The sequence below is a fragment of the Nuphar pumila genome, chromosome 16 (genome assembly GCF_984573655.1).
Source record: "Nuphar pumila chromosome 16, dmNupPumi1.hap1.1, whole genome shotgun sequence".
Taxonomy (NCBI): domain Eukaryota; kingdom Viridiplantae; phylum Streptophyta; class Magnoliopsida; order Nymphaeales; family Nymphaeaceae; genus Nuphar; species Nuphar pumila.
In genome coordinates, this window is record NC_143264.1 from 66,179,204 (window position 1) to 66,191,944 (window position 12,741).

Below are 12,741 nucleotides of genomic sequence, written 5' to 3' on the forward strand. Positions count from 1 at the left end.
AGTATCGTATCCGTCCCCACCCATGACCTGGCTCGAACGGAAGATTCGAAATTCAGGCGACAGAACGCAGAATCAGCAGTGCTCTGCCCCATCATTAACAACTTCATATATTTCCTTTGCAGGCTGTTGGACTCCCCATCTTTGGTACGACCCTCCCTCCCCAAACGATGAGAGAGAGAGAGAGAGAGAGAGAGAGAGAGAGAGAGAGGCTGTCACTGTCCAAGCCCAACCACCCAACTCTAGTTCATAAGGGAAGTTCAACACGCAATGATCAGGTAGCTCACAAGGAACAGCGAAGGGAAGCAACCCACCCTGGCTAAACATTGCGTAAGTTCTTGATGTTCTTGTTGGTTTGAGTTTGACTTGGATGTCACAGCTGTTTTTCCCTCACTCTCCAACTGTTTTTCATGTTCAGCACTTCGTTTTCAAAAAAACAACAGGCCCACATCCTCATACGTGGTCACCTTTGTTTAATTTTCTTATCTCTTATTTGTATATGTTTTTCTCTTTTAATTGTTTAACTTTTGTTTGTTAGGAACTTAGGTTTCTAACTTTCCTTCAACACATTTGTTTTTCTATTTTGCTTTGTTGGTGAGCTAATTTCAAGCTGCCCGTGTTGTCGTTTTTTTTGGGCACTGAAAAATTCAACACATTGGATTTTTTTTTTTTTTATGTTGGGAAAAATTGGTATGGGAAAATGAGGGATCTTCTGCCTTTTCTGTGTGTGCAGGAGGTTTGCTAATTCGGTTTTAGGGTTTTTAGTTTGTGGGTGTTCCAGACTTCCAGTTCATTGTCATTCACCGTTGGGATTCTGGTGTTTTAGGCTTTCCTTGATTGATTATTGGTTTTCCATAGAGAGTTTTGTTTTTGAATGCTTAGTTGTGTTCTTTTATTGTTGTCAGAGTCTTCATATGGAGACAGGTTATTAGGATTGGAAAAATTAGGATTTGGTGTCTGTTGGTTTGTTGCAATTCATTTGCAGAGTCTTGATATGTAGAGAGGTTCTTAGATTGGTGAATTTAGGATTTCGTGTCGGCTGGTTTGTTGCAATTCATTTGCAGGCCTGATTCTGGATTCTGCATATTGTGGTTGTTGCATTTTCTGGTCCTTTCGTTTTAGGGGGAGGTTTGGATTTTAGAATTTTGGGGCTATGAAGTGTTTCCACTTTTCCACTAAAGAGAGGAAGAAAGAAGCCAGGAGTGTAAAGTCGGCATCGGTGTCTGCTCAGTACAATAGCGGCAGTTCGACCGACCATGAACCGAGGGGATCAGGGTCCGAATTCAATTCTCAGAACGCCTCAGACATCAGCGTCGAATACTCGGGGAGGTGCATGTTCCCAAGTTTTTCTCAGCGGCCTAGCAGTAATCTTCGCGTTTTCACGTATTCGGACCTGAGAGCTGCGACGAGAAATTTCAGTCGGTCTCTTATGGTAGGAGAAGGAGGATTTGGATGCGTGTACAGAGGAACTCTCCGAAGTGTGGATGATCCCAATTCAAGACTTGAAGTTGCTGTGAAACAATTGAGTAGAAAAGGCGTACAGGTTTTTTTTTCTTCACTTTTATTTTGCGTCTGATTTTTGTTCACTTTGACGTTTCAAAAATTTAAAGAAATGGGTTCTTGGTCTGTATTCCAACAAAATAATCATATGAATAGCTTATTTATGTTGAAATTTTGATCAATATTTTTGTGTTTTGTGTGAATAGTGTTTGTTTATCTGATCAATTTGTGGGTCTATTATTCATAACCTCAATATTGTTATTGTGGAATGCTGCCTCAAGTTCTGTTGTTAAACTATGGCATGGGTTTGCTTCTTCAATTGCCAATGATGCTCACCTTCTGGAATTTCAATTTTATTTAACTTCAAACGAAACAAAGATGCAGTTTCATGGTCAGTTTATGTTGCAACATAAATAAATACTCTGTACCAACGGGGGCTCCGCTTGTCTGGTAGGAGCAGCTAGTGCACGTCACCTTTGTGTTGGGACGTTGCAAGTTCGAATCCCAATGGTAGCGTTGTATAACTGGCAGGGGTCTGCCTAACCCCAGCTTGCCTTTCAAAAAATAAATAAATAAATATTCGGTCTTATGTTCTTGACCTAAGCTAATGAGGAAGACAGAGTAAAAAATCTCTTCATGTGATCTTATTGTGCTCTGCTTTCTTCTTGCTATGCTCTTGTGGTTTCTGATTAGACCTTATCTTTGACTTTTCGTCTTGGTTTTTTTTGTTCCTTGATTCTGTTGGAAATTTCAGAGTTGCTTCTTGATTCTTTTTATTTACCTGTGTACTGCTTCCACCTGATGAGTTGTAACACCATCAGCTGGTAAAGTGTTGATATTTCTATCCAAGAAAGTTTATCTGTTATTTCTATTGTTTGCACTTTGTTAATTCTTATAAAATACTAATTGCTCATTCATTTTCTTCTTTTTCCTCATAAATCACATCTGAAGCTTCCATAATAAATATTTCTCCCTGTTAAAAACCTTCTCTATTGCTGAGGTCATGGGTTCGAGCCTACTTCTCTACTTTCACATGTTATCAGAGGAAAAAAAAGTAACTTTCTCCATTTCATCCTGAGGCGAGGCCTCTTCTTGAAGTGGCTAAGTGCTTAGAGGATATGTTTTTGATGGTTTTTGATAGTTTTTGATGTTGTTTAAAGACATAATATGAAGTAACTTCTGCTTTTTCATTATTTAGAAGTTAGTCCAGTGTGATCAATGTTGAACAGTACCACAACCTAGTAGTATCAAGTGCAAAATTTTTGAAATTTGAATGATTGCAGACCTCTATAGTTTGAGACAAGACGGATGGAGGATTGACTTCAATCTACAAGATCATGAGGGAAGTGATGGTTGATTCGTGAAAAAAGTAATTGTTGTTATGAATAGAGTATATGCAGATCAATTTTCGATTTAATCCGATTGATGTCTATGGCGATCATTCACACTGACAGAATCTGGAAGGATAAACCTCCAGACTGGTTTCCTGAGAAGAATGATGTAATCACTCTGTAAACTGGTTAAGTTCTGCGTAACCCCATCTTGCCAATCCCCAAAAAAAAATCTCTATGAACCTGCAGTCAGTTGTCTGGAAGTCAGGTCTACTTTGTATTTCAAGATCATAATCTCAATGGACTTGCTAATTTTAGTTAGTGTTACACTTAAAAACAATTGGTTCAACTAATTAAAACCATACCTGTATTTCTAGCCTGTCCATGCCAGGCTTCTTTACTATCACAAATTGATCAGAATATCCAACATGCTACATGGTACTATTATACTTATGCATACTTTCTTAGCCTATCCATGTCATATACACATTCCATAAATCAATTGGGATGCATGAAATTAGACAACTGAAAGGCAAGAACGTTTCAAACTAAGAACTACCATGATTGAATTCTCTTGAGCTTTTAATTAGGCCCATGCTTGAAACTTGAATGGATTTTTTTTCCATACGGAAACTTGAATGGATTGCTTTCCTTCTTTTAAATGAGTTGTCTCCTTTCAAATTAATAATAGGTTTCCAACCTTTGTAATAAAAATTGTGGATTTCTGAATAAATGCTCTCTACTTAATTTAATAGTTGGTTATTATCTCTAATTTATCTTTTTATTTTGTTCATTTCTCAGGGCCACAAGGAATGGGTAACTGAAGTGAATGTACTTGGAGTGGTTGAGCATCCAAATCTTGTCAAATTAGTGGGTTATTGTGCTGAAGATGATGAAAGAGGAATCCAGCGTCTTCTTGTTTATGAATTTATGCCAAACGGAAGTGTTGATGACCACTTATCACCACGTTCATCTAGAACACTTCCATGGTCAACACGGTTGAGAATAGCATTGGGTGCAGCTCGTGGTTTAACTTACCTGCATGAAGAGATGGATTTTCAGGTATTTTGTTTCTTTTTCTTCAGTATGTTTCATATCTAGATGCTGATCATATTTTCCTCTATAGACCTGTCTTGTAGATTACATCATGTCATATCATGAAATGGTCTCTGTCTAATTCTCATTTGTAACACATACAATTTATTAACTGGGCCTATTTTTGTTTGGTTCCTTTGGAATTAAAATGAGGCAACAACATGGAATAGAAATATTTACATTGTGAGCCATCCGTAACCCTTAACGTATTTTATCTTTGGGTAAATTTGAAGTGAGCTTCGGTATTATCTTGTCTTTGGAGTGGTTTTTGCAAGAGAATCCTTGCAAATAATTGCAAGCAGAAGTACTTTTGTTTGAGATCGTTTCTGATTATAAAATTTATCTAATGCAATTTAATGAGTTTTTTTTTGGCTTTTAAACCAAGTCATGAGTCGGGCTGGAAAACAGATCTCTACTTTATGGAATATCTTTGCAATCTGTTTTCCTGGTGCTGTGCTCTTTACTTGCTTGAAATTCTAAGGCTTCATAATGGGATCAATGACTTAAAATCACTTGTGTTATGTAGATTTCACATGTAGGTAAGTGTTAAAATGTATCTCTCTTTATGTAAATATTTACATATATATATAAAGAGAGATACATATACATATATACATCACGTATATATGTATATGTATCTATCTATATATATATATATATGTAAATATATATGTTTTTTTTTTGTAAAACCCGCAAGGGTATTTTAGTCTTTTCTCTTCATTTTGCGCATATTCATAATTATGAATATGTTGTAATTCTTTTTGCTTTTTTACTTTTCTTCTTTTCTTTTTTCTTTTCCCTTTTTTGTCTTTATTCTTTTCGTTGACTCAAAGTCAACCTTGGAGGGCTCAACACTAGCTGTTGAGCCTCTCCAACGGTTAGAATTCTAACCGTTGGAGGGGCTCCAACAGCTAGTGGAGCCCCTCCAAGGCTCCTTTTCCTCTTATAAATAGGGGAGTTCCCTCTTTGTAATCTTCACTTCTTGGAGCTTTTGTTCTCCATTCTTCTTAATAAAATTCTTTATATTTTGTATGCCTTTGTGCATTTGAGTTTCTTTATTGTACCTTTGTGTACATTTGTTCTAAGTGTTCTTGTGCATTTGTGCACATTGGTGGTGTTGTGCTTATCGCACACTTTATCTTTTTTTTGAGGTATTTTCACATGGTATCAGAGCTAGGCTTAAAGGAAAAGAAGATCGTGCTCTTTTCTCTCTTCGTTGGAGTACCTCTAAAAGCGTGCCATTAAGTTGTGGTGGTTGGAGTGAAGACTCGGCTCTTCATTCTATATTTTAGAAGCTTCCTACATCAAGAAGAGGCTCGTTTCGCATTGTGGTACGCATTTATTTCTCTTTGTATCCTCTCTAATGGGCGAAAAGGATTCTCACTTCTCTCTTGGCTTCAAATTGAATGGAACGAACTATCATGTATGGGCCGGGAATATGGAGGCCCATATAAAAGGTAAGGGTCTTTGGGGATATGTTCAAGGAACTATTCCTGAACCCGAACCAAAAATTACTACCCTTGAGAGAGGGAAGATCAAGGTTCTTGAGGGAGAAGAAAGAGAAAAGGCTTTTGAAGATTACAATAAGAAGCATGAAGAGTGGGAAATGAAAAATTACAAAATTCTCTCATGGTTCTTCTCTTCGGTTGAGACCAAAATTAATGCCAACATTCTAAAGTTCAAAAAGGCATATCAAGTATGAGAATATCTTGAAAGAATGTATACCTCAAGAGATTTATCCCATAAATACTATCTCCAAAAGAAGGCTTTAACTCTTCAACAAGGAGAAATGTCCGTTAGAGAGTATTTCGCCGAGTTATCCACTATTTGGGATGAGCTTGCCCTCCAAGAACCTAAATGGAGTGGTGAGGCTATTGAATTAAGGGCCAAACAATTAGAAGATGATCGTTTCTTTAACTTTTTAAATGGGCTTAGACCCGAGTTTGAACAAACTAGATCCTCTCTCTTGTCTTCTTTCTCTTCTCCTCCATTGGAAGATGTGCTTACCAAATTAAGTGGTGAAGAAACTAGATTGGGAATGAATAAAACCAATCTAAGTGTGTTGGCCGTTCCCTCTAAAGATGAGGATGAGGGTGCTTATGCCGTCTCAAGACCGGGGAATAATGTTAAAACCTATAAACCCCCTCATTTTAACAAAAATCAAGGAGGAAGAGAAAATGGTGGGCATTATGGAAGAAGAGATATTAGTAAGATCATATGCCATTTTTGCAAAGAACCGGGTCACATTAAACCGGTATGCCCTAAATGGAAGAAGATGGTGGCTATGTCTACTACTTTCCAATCAACCAAGGAGGAAGGTCCATCAACTTCCAACCATGCTACTTTGTCTCTCAATCAAATCATGGAAGCTCTTCAACCTCTCCTCAAGGGATCCGTTTCCGGAGCCGCCATGACCACCTTCTCTCCTCCCGGTAAGTTTCTTTGGCTCTTAAACTCGGGTGCCTCCTTTCATATGACTCCAAATGTTTTTGCACTTTCTAAATATTCAAAAAATTTGTCACCCTCTTTTGTCTCTACCGCGGATGGGGCTTCTCTTGAAATAAAAGGAATTGGTGATTTTGAAAGACAAGGTTTTTCTATCCCTAAAGTTAGATTTATACCAAAACTAAATTTAAATTTGCTTTCCGTCTCTCAACTATCGGATCATGGGTGTGATATCAAATTCTCATCAAATAAATGTTAGATACAGGATCGCCGGTCCGGGAAGTTGATTGGGGAAGGCTCTAGGAAGAGAGATCTTTATCTCATGGAATTTCTTCAAATTCCAAAAACCTCTTTTTGTAATGTTGCCCAACATAAAGATATAAATGTTTGGCATAAACGCCTTGGGCATCCAAATATTGTCAAGCTTTCTTATTTACATTTTGCTAAAACTTTATGTAAAGACAATTTCAGTTGTAATGATTGTATTATTGGTAAAATGAGAAGCTTACCTTTTGGACAAAGAACTATGTTTTCAACTAAGCCTTTTGAAATTGTGCATTCGGATGTTTGAGGACCGGCACCCGTTGTGTCTAAGGGAGGCTTTTTGTATTATGTTATTTATATGGATGATTTCTCAAGGTATAGTTGGATATACTTCCTCAAACATAAACATGAGGTTTTCTCTACTTTTAAGGTTTTTCACATGTTAATACAAAATCAATTCAATAGTAAATTACAAATTCTTAGAACCGATTCCGGGGGAGAATATCTCTCAAATGATTTCAAAAGTTATATTGAAAATAATGGGATTGTTCATCAAAGGTCTTGTCCCAAAACTCCTCAACAAAATGGGTTGGCCGAACGAAAACATAGACACATAATTGAAACTACAAGAACTTTGCTAATTTCTCAAAAAATTCCAAAAAGATTTTGGGCCGAAGCGGCTCTTGCATCGGTTTATCTCATCAACCGACTTCCATCCAAAAACTTGAATCAAATATCTCCATATGAAATCTTGTATAAAAAAGAACCCGATTACAATAGATTAAGAATTTTTTGTTGTAAATGTTTTGTTCTCACTGATAAGAATGATAAATTATCTCCCAAAGCTATTCCTTGTGCGTTTTTAGGATATTCGGAAACCCAAAAAGGTTTTAGGTGTTATGATATTAAGAATGATAAACTATATGTTTCAAGAAATGTAACCTTTTTAGAAAACATAAGTGGTTTTGAAGAACACAAAACTCATGAAGATAATGCCGATTATTCTTTTTTGTTTGAACTATTATCTAGAAATGAAGATTTTTTTAGCGAAGATGAATTAAATGAGAATGAGGATATAAGTGAAAGTATTTCTCAAACCATTCATGATGAAGAAGAAATGATAAATGAACCAATTACCTATACACATAGAGATAAAAGCACTTTTAGAAGTGCAATAGAGAAATATAGTGACCTTAGTGAATCTTCCAACAACTCTCGAAGAACTGAAGGATCTAGGAAAAATCCTTCTAGATTTATATCCTATGAGTCTTTTTCTCCAAAGCATAGGGCATGTCTTAGTGCCATTCACTCATATCAAGAACCTAGAAATTTTAAAGAAGCTAAGGAAATGATAGAGTGGAGGGATGCCATGGACAACGAACTTAGAGCCCTCAACAAAGCCAAAACGTGGGTTTTTCAATGTCTCCCAGAAGGAAAGAAAACAATAGGATGTAGATGGGTTTTTAAAATCAAAACCAAGAGTGATGACACTCTCGAAAGATATAAAGCCCGTCTTGTCGCAAAAGGATATAGTCAAGAATACGGCATCGATTACGAAAAAACCTTTGCTCCTGTTGCACGAATGGTTACTGTAAGGTGTTTGATCACCATTGCATCTATTAAAAAATGAAATATTTATTAAATGGATGTTAAAAATGCATTTCTAAATGGGGACCTTAATGAAGAAGTCTACATGGATGCTCCTCCTGGTATGAACGTACCAAAGGGAAAAGTTCTTCGATTGTAAAAAGCGCTTTATGGTTTAAAACAAGCCCCTAAGGCTTGGTATGATCGATTTAATGATGTAATGGTTCAAAATGGTTTTTCCTCATGCTACACTGACACTGCTTTGTTCGTCAAAAAGTCTGATGCAGGAATTGTGATTTTACTATTGTATGTTGATGATATGTTGATAACAGGTAGTGACATAAAGGGCATCAGAAACATTAAAACCACTTTAAAAGAAAAGTTTGAAATGTCAGACCTGGGGTATCTGACTTACTTTCTTGGTATCGAGGTAGCCTACTCTCATAGAGACTATTTTTTGTCTCAAACTAAACTTGCCTGTGAGATTCTTGACAGATCAGGTATTACTGATGATAAAATCTGTGAGACCCCAGAAATTGTGGGATCAAAAATGAAGATCGATGATGGAAAACCTTTGGAGGATCCTACCCCCTACCGGCAACTTGTGGGATCTCTAATGTATCTTAGCATCACAAGGCCGAACATCTCTCATGCCGTGCATACTGCAAGCCAATTTCAGCATGCTCCTACATCCGTTCATATGAGTGCCATTCTCCGAGTTGTCAGATACATAAAGGGAACTTTAAACAAGGGAGTTTTCCTTTCCTCATCTTCTGAGTTAAATTTAATTGCATATACTGACTCTGATTGGGGAGGTGACCCAAATAATCGTCACTCTACTACAGACTTTTGCATTTTTTTAGGTGAATCCCTGATCTCATGGAGATGTAAGAAACAACAAAAGGTGTCTCTATCATCCACCGAAGCAGAATATCGAGCCATGACATCTACAACTATGGAGATTGTCTGGATTCATCAGTTGCTGCAAGACATGGGGATTACAATTCAAGAACCCACAAAGTTATGTTGTGATAATAAGAGTGCAATCTATATTGCTAAGAATCACACGTTTCATGAGCGGACAAAGCATATTGAGATGGACTGTCATTATGTCCGAGAGGCATATTTACAAAAAGTCATCGATCTTCCTTATGTAACGTCAGAATATCAGTTGGCAGATTTCTTCACCAAGAAGCTTTGTTCTCCAAGATTCAACTTTCTCCTTAGCAAACTTTCGGTCATTGTGCCCTAAGTTTGAGGGAGGGTGTTAAAATGTATCTCTCTTTATGTAAATATTTACATATATATATATATATATATATATATATATAGAGAGAGAGAGAGAGAGAGAGAGAGAGATACATATACATATATACATCACGTATATATGTATATGTATCTATCTATATATATATATGTAAATATATATGTTTCTTTTTTGTAAAACCCGCAAGGGTATTTTAGTCTTTTCTCTTCATTTTGCGCATATTCATAATTATGAATATGTTGTAATTCTTTTTGCTTTTTTACTTTTCTTCTTTTCTTTTTTCTTTTCCCTTTTTTGTCTTTATTCTTTTTGTTGACTCAAAGTCAACCTTGGAGGGCTCAACACTAGCTGTTGAGCCTCTCCAACGGTTAGAATTCTAACCGTTGGAGGGGCTCCAACAGCTAGTGGAGCCCCTCCAAGGCTCCTTTTCCTCTTATAAATAGGGGAGTTCCCCCTTTGTAATCTTCACTTCTTGGAGCTTTTGTTCTCCATTCTTCTTAATAAAATTCTTTATATTTTGTATGCCTTTGTGCATTTGAGTTTCTTTATTGTACCTTTGTGTACATTTGTTCTAAGTGTTCTTGTGCATTTGTGCACATTGGTGGTGGTGTGCTTATCGCACACTTTATCTCTTTTTTGAGGTATTTTCACAGTAAGAAGTGGAAATTGGTTGTGGAGAATCGAGATGGCTATTTTACTATGTGGGAGTTGCTCTATAGACTGTAGTGTATGTTATTGGAGAGAGGAGAGCTGGTCATCTAAAATGCTGATATGTGGGAGGAATGAAAGGGAAGGAATAAGAAAGTAATGAATTTGCAAGACAAACGGAAAGAAGAGCAATAAGAAAAAAGGGCTTCAAGTGTGGTCTGGCAAATTAATGTTTCAATCATTCAGCAAGTTTATGATTATGTAATGATGTACATAAAACTTAAATTGACTAAAATAACCCTTTTCTACAGTAAGTAAACATCAGAAAACAAAGAAGGCTAATAAGTTATGGATAAAAGTAGCCACCTATTTGAACAAATAGAAGGGAATCTGCATGCAGTAATTTGATGGTCAAGGCCATGACAACTAGCATCTCCTCTCCAAAGGCCAACGGAGAACCACCACCTCCAGGTACGAGGAAGAGGGATAAGAACTGATGTAAAATATGGAGGTGGTGGCTCCTTAAACTTTTTGGCTGATATGGTTGGGACATAATCATAGGATATTTCAGGGCAATGGACGCCTACTAACTTTAACTGCAGTGCAAAGTTTTCACTTGGGTGCAGCTGAAACAGCAAAACATTGACCTTTCATAGCTGGTGCAACATTGTCTGTTTTGTTTGCTTTTTGATTGACTACTTAGTTTTCTTTTGCTTTGCTTCTTTCCTCTGTCTTGTTTCATATTGTGACTCATCACCAAGGGCTATCGATTGATGTACTTCTTTTGAGAAACAAAAAAGGGAGATTACCTTTGATATGTATTAAGATGAAACTATACATGTTAGAACTGCCTCTTGGTCTGAAATCAGACAGTACTGGTATTTTGGTCATAACTCAAGTTTTATCTTGCCAATACAGATTATCTTTCGTGATTTCAAGACTTCCAATATCCTATTAGATGAGCAATGGAATGCAAAGTTGTCAGACTTTGGGTTGGCCAGGCAAGGGCCTGGAGAAGGGCTTAGTCATGTTTCAACAGCGGTAAGGATCCCTTGATGCTTTTAGAATCTGCGACTTGATTCTCTATTTTACTTTTCAGATAAGGTATAAATTTGAGATTAGCAGCACCGCCTATGTTAGTTTTCTGCATCTATGGAGTGCTAATGGCTTCAAATGTGAACTGATTCAAATGCACTTTTGCAGGTTAATGCTATTTTTGAGATCAGCATAGCTCATTATTTTTTTACCACTTATTCAGTTCACTTGTTGATCATGAGAAATTTGATACACAATATTCAATTACTTTCTTCCTTCCACACGCATATGCAGTTAAAAGCTGAACTTTGTTGTCTCAGAAATGCATGAAATATCTCCATTTTGTAATTCCTTCATTTATTTATCATTTATTCGTGCCTTGGTGCAATAGTTAACATGTACTTGCTAGCACGACTCTTGTAAGCCCTGCATTTCATGTGGTTGCGCGGCAGACATTGCAGCTATTTTTACATTGTCAGGTCCACATCATAAATTGATGCAATAGTTCCTTCAGCTTTTTCTTTCTCTTACAGGTCGTTGGGACCATTGGCTATGCTGCTCCAGAGTATATTCAAACTGGCCACCTCACAGCCAAGAGTGATATATGGAGCTTTGGTGTCGTACTTTATGAACTCATAACAGGGAGACGCCCTGTAGAAAGGAATCGACCAAAAAGTGAGCAAAAGCTCTTAGAATGGATCAGGCCATACATATCAGACAGCAAAAAGTTCTATACGATCATTGATCCAAGACTCAATGGACAACACTCACTGAAGTCTGCTCAGAAGCTTGCAGCTGTGGCAAACAAATGCTTGATCAGACAACCAAGAACACGTCCGAAGATGAGTGAAGTGTTGGAGATGATCGAGCAAATTATTGAAGCAGCAGAAATGGGGAACCCTCAAAGTGGCCTTAAGAATTTCTCAGTGAATGGCCATGAATCTGAATCCTCTACTGAAAATACCGAATCAAAGAAGGTTTTGGATGCAAGAACCATGGAAAATGGGCGATCAGTGTTGTGTGGATGGACACCAAAGTTGATATGGTCTTGATATCTTCACAGCTGCCAGTTCCTGCTGTCATATTCAAAGGTTTGGAAAAGTTTAATAATTTGTATTTTAAGATAACAGAAGATGATCTATATGTATATGTGTATACGTATTTTGCATTTGCATTTATTTGCATGTATGCATTTTTGTGCCTAGAGTAGGCAAGCAACTAATTGGAGGCTTTAGTATCCTACTTGAATGGAGATTAATCTGCTCTGTTCACTCCAGTGGGGGCCAAGCCTACCTGAAAGATGTGTGCATTTTGTATATGGAATAGAACCTTGAAGTCTCTCTCTCTCTCTCTCTCTCTCTCCTGTGTGTTTGAAGAGAATGTCTAGAGGCAAACAGACTTGAATTTCGTTGAAAATACTACAAATAAACTTACCAAAGAGGGTGCACTGACTATCTTAAACTACAAAAGTATGTAAGTTGAGAGCCCTTTTTTTTTCATGCCTTGGATTTTTAATGAGGATCGCCCGACCAATTATTTTACATGAAAAGTCCATGTTGGCATAAGAATGTT

At 37.1% G+C, this 12,741-nt stretch overlaps 1 protein-coding gene across 1 annotated transcript; it reads left to right on the top strand.

Annotated features, from left to right (window-relative positions):
- Positions 1–273: 273 nt before the first annotated feature.
- Positions 274–12,507, top strand: LOC149813397 (serine/threonine-protein kinase PCRK1-like). Its single transcript, XM_089991842.1, has 4 exons — positions 274–1,540; positions 3,630–3,890; positions 11,053–11,175; positions 11,703–12,507. Exons 1-4 carry the CDS (start codon positions 1,151–1,153, stop codon positions 12,219–12,221), a joined length of 1,293 nt encoding a protein of 430 aa, XP_089847968.1. The 5' UTR covers positions 274–1,150; the 3' UTR covers positions 12,222–12,507.
- The last annotated feature ends 234 nt before the right edge of the window (positions 12,508–12,741 follow it).